The following is a 16,618-nucleotide window of genomic DNA, read 5'->3' as shown; positions in this document are numbered from 1 at the left end:
AGTGCCATGTCTCTCTGGTTTGCCCCAGTGCCATGTCTCTCTGGTTTGCCCCAGTGCCATGTCTCTCTGGTTTGCCCCAGTGCCATGTCTCTCTGGTTTGCCCCAGTGCCATGTCTCTCCGGTTTGCCCCAGTGCCATGTCTCTCTGGTTTGCCCCAGTGCCATGTCTCTCCGGTTTGCCCCAGTGCCATGTCTCTCCGGTTTGCCCCAGTGCCATCTCTCTCCAGTTTGCCCCAGTGCCAATGTCCCTCTGGTTTGCCCCAGTGCCATGTCCCTCTGGTTTGCCCCAGTGCCATGTCCCTCTGGTTTGCCCCAGTGCCATGTCCCTCTGGTTTGCCCCAGTGCCATGTCCCTCTGGTTTGCCCCAGTGCCCTGTCCCTCTGGTCTGCCTCAGTGCCCTGTCCCATTTTGTTAAAGTTGTTGTTGGTAATATTTAATTGTGTAACTTGATTCGGCATAAAACATTTAACAGTTTCATTCCAAGAGATAATCTACAAGGGCGTTTTTAGGGGCGGAATTATGGGCGGGGCAGTGTATGGGTTAGGTGAGGCAACTGGTGGCGAGTAACACTTGAGGCCTGGCTAGAAGCTCAGGGCTTGAAATTTTGAGCCCTGTTATAGTGTATGTAAAGAAATATATTTTTTTTCATCTTAATGCATTAAAATAAATAACCTTCTGTGTGCAGCAGCCCCCCTCAGCCCTTTAATACCTGAGGTCCCTCTTGATCAGCGATGTTGCAGGAGTGTCTCGGCTGCCCGAGACTTCACTCCTCATTGCCTGAGACAGCAGCGTGGAGGCTATTGGCTCCCACTTCTGTCAATCAAAGTCAGTCAGTCGATAAGAACAGAAAGGGGGCGGGCCGGTCCTCAGCTGCGTGTCTAAATGGATACAGGGAGCTGTGACTCAGCTCAGGTTCCCCCATAGGAAGCTGCTTGCTGTGGGGGCACTCGACAGGAGAGAGGGGCCAGGAGTATCGGAGAGGAACCCGAGAAAAGGAGGATCTGAGCTGCTCTGAGCAATTCCACTATACAGCGCAGGTAAGTTTGACATCTTTGTCATTTTTAACTAAAAATAAATGATACTTTATGTCATTGGTCTTCAAACTACGGCCCTCCAGTTGTTCAGGATCTACAATTCCCATCATGCCTAGTCATGTTTGTGAATGTCAGTGTGTTGCAATGCCTCATGGGATGTGTAGTTCTACAACAGCTGGAGGGCCCTAGTTTGAGGAACCCTGCTTCATCTCATACTTACCTCCACTGTGCAGCTCGTTTTGCACAGAGTGGCCATATTCTGGGGTCCCTGAGGCTATCTTGGCTTTTCCCCGCCTCAGATAACCCCCTCTGGGAAGCACTCTCCCAAGGGGGTTACCTTGCAGGTGCGCTCAAGAGTCCTGCATTTGGCGTCCATAGCCACAGAGTACAGGACTCTGCCCCGTCTCCGTTGCCCATGTCATTGGATTTGATTGACAGCAGCGCAAGCCAATGGCTGCGCTGTTATCAATCTATCCAATGAAGAGCCGAGAAGCCCAGGCAAAAAAAGGCTGTGTTCGCGATGCAGGACTTTCCAGGGCTCAGGTAAGTAAAACGGGGGCTGGGGGGTCGGTAATCGTAATATGTTTTTTCACCTTAATGCATAGGATGCATTAAGGTGAAAAAACATGAACCTATACAACCCCTTTAAGCCAGAGAAAGTGATATCGGAGGTCGCTCCGGTCCTCCAAGGACATATCTTGCCCTCACTTGACTTCCTGTTTAGTCATCGGCTGCATCGGATCGGTTCCAACCAGGAAGTCGCGGGAGACCACCTCTCTCGCCGCCTCTGAAAGTGATCCTGTGGCGAATCCGCCACTGGGACCACTTTTTACCGATGCTGAATCGCCCACAGAACAAAATGATCCTGGGATTATGGCAGCTAGTCATGGTGTAAATGTACTGTGGGCGGTCGACAAGTGGTTAATTCATCATTTTTTTTATATATATATATATATCTATCTATATCTATCTATCTATCTATCTATAGATCTATATCTATCTATCTATCTATCTATCTATCTATATAGATAGATAGATAGATAGATAGATAGATAGATCTATATATATATATACATTATATATATATATATATATATATATATATATATATATATATATATATATATATATATATATATATATAATTTTATTTATTTACTTTTTTAATGCTAGCAGTGTAAGTACCCACTTTTGACCTGGTACAAGCCTCCTGCAGTCGTTGTACAGCAGGGCTGGAGTGTGAGAGTAAGAAGGAACACAAAGAGGCAACCAACTCATGTGCTGACAAGGAGCTTGCTGATTGGAGGAGAGAACAGAGAAGTGAGCTCAAGACTGTACTCCTATCCTTTCACAGTCCCATCACTGGCTGGGTCAGGTTTAAAACAATTCAGAGAAAGTGATTTGGATGAAGCTAGCTGTCCGACTGAGGACATCTATTGACAGAAAATCAGTACTACATGGGTGAGGGGCAATGGCTCTAGATTGAAGGTGAATACGGCAGCAAAAGTTTATATTTTATGCTGCAGCAAAAGCTGATGTTGTTTTTATTATTTGATCTTTCAATGGGCTAGTAATATTTATTTATTTTTGTCTGGAGTTCTGCTTCAAAATCATACTGGACACTCTCTGATGATGAATTGCATCTACACTTGCCAAGTAGTTCGATTTTGCTCTAGAAAACTCTTTGAATGCCCACCCGCATCTAAGTAGCAGCTTCATTTAAAAAGTAATGTGCACCACAGTGCCTTTCTAGCTGCACAGGAAGCCCCCTGTTCATCTAAACAAGCCCTTAGGCAGAAGACATAGGGCTAGATTCAGGTAGGGGGGCGTAATTTTGTGCGGGCGTATCGTATCCTATTTACGCTACGCCTCCGCAACTTAGACGGGCAAGTGCAGTATTCACAAAGCACTTGCTCCGTAAATCAGCCAACGTAAGCACGCCAAATTCAAATTGAGAAGAGGTGGGTGTGTTTTATGTAAATAAAACATGACCCCACGTAAATGACGTGTTTAACGAACGGCGCATGCGCCGTTCGTGAAAGAATCCCAGTGCACATGCTCGAAATTCCGCCGCAAATCGTCAATGCTTTTGACGTGGACGTAATTTACGCAAAGCCCTATTCGCGAACAACTTACGCAAACGACGTAAAAGTTAAAAAATTTGACGCAGGAACAACGTCCATACTTAACATTGGTTGCTCCTCATATAGCAGGAGCAAAGTTACGCCGGAAAAAGCCTTACGCAAACGACGTAAAAAATTCCGCCGGGCGCACGTACGTTTGTGAATCGGCGTATCTAGGTCATTTGCATATTCTACGCCGAAAACGACGGAAGCGCCACCTAGCGGCCAGCGTAAATAAAGTCGGATCTTAGCCTAATTTCGGCGTATCTTGCTTTCTGGATACAGAAAGAAGATACGCCAGCGCAGCCTTGAATTTACGCGGCGTATCTATAGATACGCCGGCGTAAATTCTTGCTGAATCTAGCCCATGCTCTTTTTATACTTCGGGTCATATTTTCACCATTTTAAGATTTAAAAAGAACACAGATCAATCTTTAACACTTCATGCACTTACTGCTATCTACAGCGGCAAAAAAAAACAAAAAACTGCAACAACAAATGTTACTAAGAATCCAAAAAGCTTGAGCACTCTGGTCCTTTGTCACTTTGCTTATTACCATAGCAACCAAATCCTTTCATGTGTCTAGGTAAATAAAATAAAAAAAGGGTAGATTGTCTTAAGGGTTTCCTTTATATTGCTATGATATAGGGCCAGATTCACAAAAGGGATACAACGGCGTTTCTCCTGATACGCCGTCGTATCCCTGTTTCTATCTATGCGACTGATTCATAGGATCAGTTACACATAGATATCCCTAAGATCCGACAGGTGTAATAGTTTTACACTGTCGGATCTTAGGATGCAGTACCGTGGCCGCCGCTGGGGGGAGTTTGCGTCATAAACCAGCGTCGGGTATGCAAATTAGGAGTTACGGCGGATCCCAGACGGATTTTTGCGTTCGCTACGTCGCCCTCTAGTCTAGTTTCCGGTCGCAAAGTTAGTCGTCGTTTTAGGTGCCCTAACTTTAGTCAGCAAACGTATTGCTGTCTAAAGTATGGCCGTCGTTCCCGCGTCGAAATTTAAAATTCAACGTCATTTGCGTAACACGTCCGGGAATACGGAAGTACGCTACGCGTGTTGCCGTTAGAAAAAATGACGTCACGGCGCGCAAAGCACGGCGGGCGTTAGGAAACGGAGCATGCGCAGTAGGTCCGGCGCGGGAGCGCGCCTAATTTAAATGGCGCGTGCTTAATTTAAATGGCACACGCCCATTTGAATTGGCCCGCCTTGCGCCGGAGGCCGCGGGCGTAGTTTTCATCGCAAGTGCTTTGTGAATCAGGCACTTGCGATGAAAACTTGTGGTGGTGTAACGTATCTACGATACATTACGCCGCCGCAATTCTACGTGAATCTGGCCCATAGTGCTTGGATAAGATGGGACAGCTCTAGAAAATAAAGGGAAAAAAAGCTTGAAAAAATAAAACTAATGCAACCACCAACACAATATATACAGTGTGTGCGCGTGTATGTATGTATGTATGTATGTATATATATATATATCCATATATTCCATCTTGCTGGAAACAAGTGCAAGCATCCAAACAGCATAAACAAAATCAAACATAAAATAAACCCTGGCCACTTTGGGCGTCTACCTTCCACACAGGAACCTATCTATGAAGTCTAACTCAGCCTACTGCTGGGCAGACACTGCTGGTCATACAGCAGAAAAACAATAGTCTTTTGATTTTTATCACACAGAAAAATCAATCCTCTCCTCACCTCCTCAGAAGACTTTCAGTACACTGCTTCTCCTTACTCACAAAGCCTCAGGATGCAGCAAATTAGTGGTAATCCTCTGGACTACTTATATAGGCCTTAATTGCCTCATTCTGAACAGCTGAAGTCTTCCAATGCCCTTAGACCATTTCTGGCTACATTTTCAGCCAACGCCTAATAACAATTGGTGTATTGTCTAAAAAAGGCAGAAATGTATGTCCCATCTGTGACAACACCCACAGATTTACCTGACTTCCTGTCACAACACACACACAGCGGATAAAATAAGTATTGAACATGTCCCCATTTTTCTAGGTGAATATAAAGTGCCTTGAAAAAGTATTCATAGCCCTTAAAATTTTCCACATTTTGTCACGTTGCAACCAAAAACATAAATGTATTTTATTGAGATTTAATATGATAGACCAACACAAAGTGGCACATAATTATGAAGTGGAAGGAAAATGATAAATAGTTTTCCTATTTTTTTTTACAAATATGTGAAAAGTGTGGCATGTATTTGTATTCAGCCCCCATTTACTCCGATACCCCCAACTAAAATCTAGTGGAACCAACTGCCTTCAGAAGTCGCCTAATTAGTAGTTCGAGTACACCTGTGTGTAATTTGATCTCAGTATAAATACAGCTGTTCTGTGAAGCCCTCAGAGGTTTGTTAGAGAACTTTAGTGAACAAACAGCATCATGAAGGCCAAGGAACACACCAGACAGGTCAGGGATAAAGTTGCGGAGAAGTTTAAAGCAATGTTGGGTTATAAAAAAATATCCCAAGCTTTGAACATCTCACGGATCACTGTTCAATCCATCCTCCGAAAATGTAAAGAGTATGACACAACTGCAAACCTACTAAGACATGGCCATCCACCTAAATTGACAGGCCGGGCATGGAGCACATTGTGTTTTTCTGATATTTGTTCGCAATTTTAGCACAATTTGACGCTCAAAAATTGCGGCACAATCGCAGCAATTGCATGATTCTGCCCGCGATTCCAGTATGCTCAGCTGTGAATAGAGCCTTTAGTGTTTTGAGTTCCGTGTTCAGACACAGTTCGCAATCGTGCAGATGTGTACCATGCCCAATTTTAATGGAACCTCTTAAAGTGGCCCAGGGTATCGTATGCTTGAACCATTCCGAAACACAGTACGGGGGGGATTACAATAGTCAAACAAACTGAAATATGGGGCTCAAACGTACTCAAAAATTGTACCAATTGCCTAATGTGAGTATGTCCTCTGACTATTCATAATATTAAAGCCCAGATATGAGGGTCGAAGATTACCTTTGACTGTGTGAGTTGATATTTTCATATACACTATATTGTCAAAAGTATTCCGATGCCTGCCTTTGCACGCACATGAACTTTAATGGCATCCCAGCACCCTTTGCAGCTATAACAGCTTAGACTCTTCTGGGAAGGATGTCCACAAGGTTTAGGAGTGTGTCTATGGGAATGTTTGACCATTCTCTCAGAAGCACATTTGTGTGGTCAGGCACTGTTGTGGACGAGAAGGCCTGGTTCGCAGTCTCCGCTTTAGTTCATCCCAAAGGTGTTCTATCGGGTTGTGGTCAGGACTCTGTGCAGGCCAGTCAAGTTCCTCTTCTCTAAACTCGCTCATCCATGTCTTTATGGACCTTGCTTTGTGCGCTGGTGTGCAGTCATGTTGGAACAGGAAGGGGCCATCCCCAAACTGTTCCCACAAGGTTGGGAGAATGAAATTGTCTTGGTATGCTGATACCTTAAGAGTTCTCTTCACTGGAACTAAGGGGCCAACCCCAGCCCCTGAAAAACAAACCCACTAGATAATCCCCCCCTCCACCTAATGATTTGGACCAGTGCTCAAAGCAAGGTCCATAAAGACCTAGATGAGCAAGTTTGGGTTGGAGGAACTTTACTGGCCTACACAGATAGAACACATTTGAGATGAATTCAAGTGGAGACTGTGAACCAAGCCTTCTTATCCATCATCAGTGCCTGACCTCACAAATGCGCTTCTGGAAGAATGGTCAAACATTCTCATAGACACACTCCTAAACCTTGTTGACAGCCTTCCCAGAAGAGTTAGGCCTCGTACACACGACAGAGATTCTCGGCAGAATTCGCCGAGAAACTCGGTCAAAACCCGGATTCTGCCGAGAATCTCTGTCGTCTGTACAGTTTTGGCTCGATGGAGCCGCCGAGGAACTCGACGAGAAAATAGAGAACATGTTCTCTATTTTCTCGTTGTCCTCGCTCTTCTATGGGAGAAGCCGGCCCGCCGAGCTCCTCGGCGGCTTCATCCCAAAACTCGACGAGGAACTCGACGTGCCAAGCACGTCGAGTTCCTCTGTCGTGTGTACGGGGCCTGAAAGCTGTTATAGCTGTAAAAGGTGGGTCAACGCAGTATTGAACCCTATGGACTAAAAATGGGATGCCATTAAAGTTCATGTGCATGTAAAGGCAGGTGTCCCAATACTTTTGAAAATATAGTGTAAATTCAATAGCTTGTGTCTCTGGTTTTACAAATAATTTTTGACATATTGACATTTATTTAAAGTAGGGCATATTCACATTCAAGTAAATTTTCATATATCTTAGTGAATAGGCGATAGTTATGTAAAAATGAATTGTGCAAAGTATACCCAATTATGTGGAAGGACGAATAAAAGAAAGCTTAATCTTTGCTCACAATTGGATATTTGAAGTCACTTCATTTTATAAGCTAGGTAAAAACGTTATTGCAAAAAAAAAACTGCATTTAGCCTAATGAGTCAGGTGATTTTTTTTGTTTTTTCCGCTTATCCAATCACATGCAAGCAAAAAGAAAATGCTCTACTACCTTAGTAAATCAGCGGCACTATTTTATCGAAAAGCTTTTTTTTTTTCACTTTAATACCGAGCCTATTCTGGCACTCCTCTCCTACACACAAAAATCATATTTATTTATTTTTGCTAGAAAATTACTCAGAACCCCCAAACGGTATATATGTTTTTTTATCAGACACCCTAGGGAATAAAATGGCGGTCATTGCAATTTTTTATCTCGCACGGTATTTGCGCAATAATTTTTTGAACACATTTTTTTGGGGAAAAACAACGGTTTCATGAATAAAAAAATAACAAAACGGTAAAGTTGGCCCAATTTTTTTGTATAATGTGAAAGATGATGTTACGCCGAGTAAATAGATTCCTAACATGTCACGCTTTAAAATTATGCACATTAATGGAATGGCGCCAAACTTCAGTACTTAAAAATCTCCATAGGCGACGCTTAAATTTTTTTTTTACAGGTTACCAGTTTAGAGTTACATATGATACCTCATATGTGTGGTTTAAACAGTGTTTACATATGTGGGCGGGACTTGCGTGTGTGGCGCTTCTGCGTGCAAGCTACCGGGGACAGGGGCGCTTTAAATCATATTTTTTTATCTTACTTTTATTATTTTTGCACTTTTTTTTTTTCTGATTACTTTTATTCCTATTACATGAAATGTAAACATCCCTTGTAATAGGAATCTGTCGTGACAGGTCCTCTTTATGGAGAGCTGCAGGGTCAATAAGACCCCCACATCTCTCCTCCAGGCTGGAAAGTATGAGATTGTGAAAAAAAATTCACAGATCTCAGCCGGCTTTGTTTACTTCTGGCTACCTGGGCGTAACGTCGCGCCTGGGCCTCCGACGGCCATAGAGATGACTGGTGACCATCTGGTCACCAGTCATCTCTATGCTTTCCATCCGGCGCTGGCCGATCATTTCTCCGGGTCCCCGATGGCACGGGAGAGCCCGGAGAAGCACCAGATGGTGGCGGGGGGTGGGACGTCCCTTCCCGTCACCGATAAGAGCAATCAAGCGGTGGAACTGCCGCTATGATCATTCTTATGGTGCACAGAATCGCCAGGCAGAAAATAGTGATATCTGAATGATGCCTATAGCTGCATTCAGATATACCCACTGAAAGTCCAGGACGTCACATGACGTCCTTGGGTGGGAAGTGGTTAAATTGTACACTTTGTGTGATCTGCACATACATAAGAGAATAACTTTTGAAGCATAGAAACCATATCACTATTGATGAAGAAAAATAGACTGAAACTTGGAGGTTGGATTTTAAAAAGTATTCTATTTTTGTTAATAGGGTCAAGTAAAGTGAATATTTTATAATTTGTAGAGGATATTGTTCATGCAAGCGTTACAAATCAATATCCAGAAGTCTTAGATTACAGTCACGTTTACCATGGAAGGGTTAACTAGGGAAAGCCTCAGACTTGCTAAAGAATACAAATAGTATCCTTTTATAAACTTGCACTCTTCCTGTGGAAGCAGGATCTGCAATCCACACTACAGTCTTCCTGCTACAGGCATTCTATTGGTGATAATCCAAATATAGGAAATAATTACTGTAAATGTTTGGAATCCTATAAAACTGGGAATATTTTTTATAGCAGAAATGTACCAGACATTACATGATCATCATGACCTGATTCTGCCAGAGCTGGCTAACCATGACGGCTGTGTGCTGCTATGGAAACTTTGGGGCAGATTCACGTAGCTTGGGCGCAGCGTAACGTAACCCGTTTACGTTACACCGCCGCAAGTTTTCCGATTTAGTGCCAGATCCACAAAGCACTTACCTGGAAATTTGCGGCGGTGTATCGTAAACGCGTCCGGTGCAAGGAGGCCCAATTCAAATGGGGCGGATACCATTTAAATTAGGCGCGCTCCCGCGCCGGACGTACTGCGCATGCTCCCGTCGCAAATTTCCCAACGTGCTTTGCGCGAAATTACGACGCGTCAACGTTTTGTGAATCGCGACGTGATCAAAGTACTTACGCCGGGAAAAAAAAAAAATAAAAAAAAAATTCAAATACGACGCGGGAAAGACGGGCATACTTTAACATGGTGGAGTACTTTTACACCATATTAAAGGTGCCCTATCTTTGCGACGGAAATCTAACACTTGCGACGACGTAACGACGGGAAAAACCTTCGGGGATCGCCGTAACTCCTAATTTGCATACCCGACGCTGGTTTACGACGCGAACTCCCCCCAGCGGCGGCCGCGGTATTGCATCCGAAGATCCGACAGTGTAAGTCCATTACACCTGTCGGATCTAAGGGATATCTATGCGTAACTGATTCTATGAATCAGTCGCATAGATACTCTGAGCTATACGACGGAGTATCTGAGGTACTCCGTCGTATCTCTTTTGTGAATCTGGCCCCTTACTTTTAGTTTCGTTTTTAGTTTATTTTTTACTTTCCAAATTTGTATTAGGTAACTTTTTTTTTTTAATCTATAGGTAAGCCTTATAAAAGGCTTACCTGTAGATAAAATGGTAGTACAGAGTTTACAACCACTTTAAAGGCTGTTGGGGTACAGTTGGTTGGATGACAGGATGCAGTTTGGGGTGATGGGGACATCATTGGGGGTGAGAGGCTGAGGTCATATCTCCCTTATTATGATAGAGTGATAGGATTCCAGAAGTGGGGTACCGGAGGGGTGAGCATGATAATGACAGAAGGTAGGGTGGTAAGATGCCAGAGGTGGGGTAGAGAGGAATGATGGGGATGTTGAAGACAATGAGTGGGGTGGTAGGATATCAGCAGAGAGGGGTGATTATGACAGTGGGTGGGGTGTTAGGAAGCTGGTAGTGGGGTACAGGGGAAGTGAAGATAAGGATGATGATGGGATAGGGTGGTTTGGATGCTAGAGGTGGGATACAGGGGGATGATGGGAATGTTGATGACAGGGGACAGTGTGGTAGGATGTCAGAGGTGGGGTGCGGGTATGATGATGATGATGATAGTGGGTGGGGTGGCAGGAAGCTAAAAGTGGGGTACAGGGGGTGAAAATTAGAGGGGGTGACGTGGTAGGCAACTGGCAGAGGGGTGCAGGGGGGGTGAAGATGACAGAGGGTGGGGTGGTAGAATGCCAGGCACAGGGGGATTGTGATGAGGCTGGAGATAATTATGACAGGGAGTGTGTGGTAGGAAGCTGACAGTGGGGTACAGGGGGGATATAGATGACAGGGGGTGGGGTGGTAGGAAGCTGACAGTGGGGTACAGGGGGATAAAGATGACAGGATGAGGTGGTAGGAAGCTATCAGAGGGGTACTAATTGAGGTTGAAGATGACAAGGGGTGGGGTGGTAGGAAGCTGACAGTGGGGTACAGGGGGATAAAGATGACAGGGGTGGGGTGGTAGGATGCCAGGCACATGGGAATTAAGATGAGAATGGAAATGATGATGACAGGGAGTGGAGTGGTAGGAAGCTGACAGTGGGGTACAGGGGGGATATAGATGACAGGGGGTGGGGTGGTAGGAAGCTGGCAGAGGGGTGCAGGGGGGATAATGATGACAGGGGTGGGGTGGTAGGAATCTGGCAGGGGGGACAAAGATGACAGGGGGTGGGGTGGTAGGAAGATAGCAGAGGGGTGCAGGGGGATAAAGATGACAGGGGTGGGGTGGTAGGAAGCTCGCAGAGGGGTGAGGGGGATAAAGATGACAGGGGTGGGGTGGTAGGAAGCTGGCAGAGGCACCCCAAGATACGACGGTGTAAGACACTTACGCCAGTCGGATCTTAGGGAAATCTATGCGTAACTGATTCTACGAATCAGTCGCATAGACACGACCCGGAACACTCAGAGTTACGACGGCGTATCCGGAGATACGCTGTCGTAACTCGTATCTGAATCCGGGCCTCTGTGTGTGTGTTTGCACTTCATTTTAACACAATACTTATTAATTTAATAATTTTTTTGATCATCTTTACTTTATATATTGTATATTGTATTTGCATGATAATGAATTGGTGCGTTTTAGGTTTTGCGCAATCTCTTTTTCTGTATATATAAGTTTATGAATTGAGTATTTCATTCTTGGAGATGGCAGTATATATATATATATATATATATATATATATATATATATATATATATATATATATATATATATATATATATATATATATATATATATATATATATATATATATATATATATATATATATATATATATATATATATATATATATAATTTATCACTTTTTTTCTTTTTCACATTTTTATGGTATTGATTACATAGTTAGTTGGGCACAGAATAACTAAACTATACGCGTATATATATATATATATATATATATGTGTGTGTGTGTGTGTGTGTGTGTGTGTGTGTGTGTGTGTGTGTGTGTATGATGCACATAGACACCTAACCTAGTACAACACATGGTAGCAATAACACAACTAGTTAATAAGTAGCCAGCTTATTAAACAATTCCTCCGGTGCTTTATGGGAAAAGGCTAAGTGACGTGCATGGAGTTTAAGGTCACATCTGATGTACTTTATTCTCTTCCAATTGCTGGTGTGTTTGTGTATGTGACTCGGCGGGGATTAGCCTGCGATTTGTACACACCAATGCTGTGCTTCTGGCTGGGAAGTCTGCTTCCAGGAGCTGCTTGTGGAAATGAATTCTCAGCACTAACATGTGACTTCCTATGTCTGTGAAGGTAACTCCAAGGGACTTCCTCTGCTAAATCAGCTGCGTCTCCAGAGATGTGCTCCAGAGCTGCTTCTATGCCTGAGCCGTCCTGTGCCACATGAATTCTTTGCCTTTACTGACACTTTCTTTCTTTTGGTTTGCAGCATGCAAGGATCTGCTGAGCGCTGCCCGTGATGGAAAGCTGAACACGTTCGTACAGATCTCAGTGGCACATCCTACAGAGCAGACTTTAACCAGATATGCCAACACAGAAATTGTGGAGGTGAGCATGCTTCTTTTATTTTATTTTTTATTATTTTTTCCTTCAGTCACTTAAGTTGCTCACGCAAGTTTCAACACCTTTTAAGCAATGTGATTTTGTTCTAGAAGTGTTTTTTCCGGGGCTCCTTGCCAAATCAAAACGTGTAGTTTCATGTAAAACACATTTCTGAGCAGCTAACACCTCATTCCAGCAGCGACTGTGGGAATAGCACATCCTGGGAATCGGTGGTGGAATTATTGCCTATACTTTTATTGTTTTACGCTCCTTGGATTCACAATGTTGTGTTGTCGGATGAAGAAAAGGGTATGTATGTGCCTGGAGAGGGATATTAGACATTGTGAGGGAGGGGAGTGCGAGGAAGGGAATTGTTTACATTGGTCATGGCACCTCTTGTAGACGTAGGAGTGAGGAACGTGGTGTGTCAATGGACGTGTTGTGCTGTACAATCACTTTCTAAAAGGGTAACATTTGCAATTCCTAAGGCAGGCAGGCAGGCTGGGATGAATTGGTACAGCGTGCTTCTTGCAGACACAGATTTCCAGATGACTGCTAATCTGCTTTGGCATCATCTGAACCTTTAGCTATTCTGAATGGTATAAACAGGCTGCTAGAGATCTCCGCTCTTTAGCTCCCACTGTCTGGAGTGTTCCAATAGACATAAGTACAATTTCCAGCTCCATTTTCTGCTTGAAGAATGACCCAGTTTTTTTTATTTGCCCCCCCCCCCTTTTCACTACCGATCACATTTGTACACGGCAGTGATTTTATATCCCTTCTGAGCATCCCAAGAAGGTTGTTGCAATGCACTTGACACGGCGGATTTGCTCCTAAGCTACGTTTATTTATACTGTCCATACTCTTCTGACTCAGTATAACGTGAGACATGCCGAGACGGCTTGTTGTTATGGGATCCTATCTACTGGGGGAAGTACGTGGTCTTTCTATAGCAGGTCTCGCTGTCTGTGTAACGGGTTGGTTTTCGGAGCGATTATTCGACCCGCTGCCTCCACTGAGCCTAGAAAAGCCATATTCCAAAGCATATAGTTAGGGAGAAAGCTATGAAAGCTGTGTGAAGTCTACCGTGCCACTCGAGCGAAAAATCACATCCTGACTAAAAACCAGCGAGATTCACAAATAAGCAGTGGGAGTTGACAGGTCTGCTAAACCAGGCTAATGGCTGTGCTCAGGATGCTTCCCATCACTCCAGTGGCATTAGCAGTAATGTAGCAGAACAATCCCGGTTATAAAGACTTTCTTGTTCTACTCCATTTCCTGTCTGCCTGCCCTGTGGATGGCAAAGCTTAGAACCGGACCGGAAAAAAACACAGCTGTGTTAAACATTATGAACTGCTTTTACTACCATATTATTGGTACTGTGGGACTGTCCTGTTCTTAAAGTGTACCTGTACTTTTTCCATTCAGGGTATATAGTAAACATGGTAAGAACGGGTGTCATGGATCAGGGGGCCCCATCGTAAAATTGTGATTAGGTCTGTAGCAGCTGACATGGTCAACTATGACAATACTGTCTAAATTGAAGACAGGTAACAGGAGAGCTGTCAGCATAGTCAATACACTGCTAGGGATCAGGGCTGTGGATTGAATTAGAAATCTAGTAGCAATAATAAGATTATTCACAGTGATATTTTTATATTGCAAAATTATTATTGCTCCTAATGCACACAGTTACTCTAGAACCCTTCTGAATTCTAGCTTCTTTAAACTTCTCTGTAGAACTACAGATCTCAGCTGTCCTTTAAAGCAGCGATCCCCAACCTTTTTGGCGCCACGGACCATTTCACAGCAGCCAATATTCCCAGGGACCGGGGGGGGCTGTTAATGGAGTCTGTGCTTAGCCCCCCTTTACAGGACAGTCCCCCCTTTTATCAATGTACTCAGTTCCCCTTCACATCACAGCCCCCCTTTACATTACAGTGCCCCCTTACAGTGCGGTCCCCTTTAAATCACAGTGCCCCTTTACATTATTGTAAAGGGACTGCTCTGTAAAGTGGGACTGTGATGTGAAGGGGGCACTGTAATGTAAAGGGGACTGCCCTGTAAGGGGGCACTGTAATGTAAAGGGGGTTGTGATGTAAAGGGGGCTGCACTGTAATATAAGAGGAACTGCGCTGTAAATGGGGCACTGTAATGTAAAGTGGGGCTGTGATGTAAAGGGGGCACTGTAACGTAAAGGGGACTGCTCTGTAAGGGGGCACTGTAATGTAAAGTGGGGCTGTGGTGTAAAGGGGGCACTGTAATGTAAAGGGGACTGCTCTGTAATGAGGCACTGTTATGTAAAGGCGGTTGTATTGTAAAGTGGGGCTGTGATGTAAAGGCGGCACTATAACGTAAAGGGGACTGCTCTGTAAGGGGGCACTGTAATGTAAAGTGGGGCTGTGATGTAAAGGGGGCACTGTAATGTAAAGGGGACTTCTCTGTAATGGGGCACTGTTATGTAAAGGGGGTTGTGATGTAAAGTGGGGCTGTGATGTAAAGGGGGCATTGTAACGTAAAGGGGGCACTGTAATGTAAAGTGGGGCTGTAATGTAAAGGGGGCACTGTAACGTAAAGGGGACTGCTCTGTAAGGGGGCACTGTAATGTAAAGTGGGGCTGTGATGTAAAGGGGGCACTGTAACGTAAAGGGGACTGCTCTGTAAGGGGGCACTGTAATGTAAAGTGGGGCTGTGATGTAAAGGGGGCACTGTAACGTAAAGGGGACTGCTCTGTAAGGGGGCACTGTAATGTAAAGGGGGTTGTGATGTAAAGGGAACTGCACTGTAAAATGAAATACACTATGGCAACCTTTAGCGGTTCTGTACACAGATAATTTCCTGCTTGTGTGATTGGCTTACTGATTTCCCCAGAAGTCTGTAATAATATACAAGTCAGATTTTAAGCATCCCCTGCAACAAACATTTCATTTTTTTTTTTTTATTATTATTTTTTTTTTTTAATATACTCCCAATAGGAAAATCACATCTAAAGGGATGCAGACCCTGCCACTTCCCTCATTAGAGCCCTGCAGGTGCAGGAGCTGACAATTATAAAACCACTCCCATACAGACTCACTCACATACTGACCAGATGTATGGCTACTCCTTATCCTAAAGCTACTGTATATACTGCTTTAGACTTTTACAGTTTTGTATTTTTTTCAGCCAATCAGGTTCCCGGCTGCAAGAGCTTTACATTTTTCAGTATAGTAGTTCCAAAGGTGACTGGATATACCAAATCACATGTGACAGACAGTTGTAAACATGGGAGTACGTTTCTGCAATCGTTTTTTTTTTTTTCTTAACCTTTTCTGCGAGCTACAATTACTTATCTCCTTCTAAAAATGCTAATTTCCTGTCTCTGCACTTTCTGAGTAATTTCCTTTGTACAAGTACCGATGCTGAGGTTAGCATGGCAGAAGATAACTAGCTTGGAGGGAGGACAGCATTGGCAGCCTCCATATTTCCCTCAGCACTGATTTCCTTTAAAGGCTGCCCATATTGTCAGAAATATAAAAGCTGCCAATAATGACACAGTCTGAGTTGCAAAAATATGAAGGTTTCCATTGCTGACCCATCCTTCTGAAAATACAAATTCTCTGGCTGCCATGCTGATCAAGAGTTCTGAATTCACTTGACTGACTTGCTTGCTTAGAGTCATGGACAGAAGCCCAAGCTGGCCAGGAGGGGAGTCAATAATGGCAGCCTCCATATCCCTATCAGTACTGGTTTCCATTGAGGCTTACCCCGACCACACACGGTGCAAATTTCTGTTGACAGGGGAAACAGTAATTATCTTCTACCACCCCAGCTGGGAGAAGACAGCGATGATCGCTAATCGATACTCGTAAGAGAATACAGCAGGCTGGTTGTACCCAAGTTGATTGATCAACTTGGTGCATTCAGCCTGCCCATTAGTGTTTCAAATCTCGGCCGGTTCCTGCTGAACCGGCCGAGATTCAAACCATGTATGGCTGCCCTTAACTTAAAG

At 44.0% G+C, this 16,618-nt stretch overlaps 1 protein-coding gene across 4 annotated transcripts in view; it reads left to right on the top strand.

Annotated features, from left to right (window-relative positions):
- INPP4B (inositol polyphosphate-4-phosphatase type II B) overlaps positions 1 to 16,618 on the top strand; it is an 877,589-nt gene that overhangs the window by 192,607 nt on the left and 668,364 nt on the right. For 3 of the 4 annotated variants that reach the window (XM_040331418.1, XM_040331408.1, XM_040331402.1), the window contains exon 3: positions 12,515 to 12,633. In XM_040331418.1, the coding sequence (XP_040187352.1) occupies positions 12,515 to 12,633 (119 nt within the window). Of the gene's footprint in view, positions 1 to 12,514; positions 12,634 to 12,799; positions 12,937 to 16,618 lie in introns of those variants that run through there. The other variant, XM_040331426.1, reaches the window with a different exon arrangement.

The sequence above is a fragment of the Rana temporaria genome, chromosome 1 (assembly GCF_905171775.1).
Source record: "Rana temporaria chromosome 1, aRanTem1.1, whole genome shotgun sequence".
Taxonomy (NCBI): domain Eukaryota; kingdom Metazoa; phylum Chordata; class Amphibia; order Anura; family Ranidae; genus Rana; species Rana temporaria.
The sequence above is the reverse complement of the archived record's forward strand: the minus strand, read 5'-3'. Positions and strand labels throughout refer to the sequence as shown.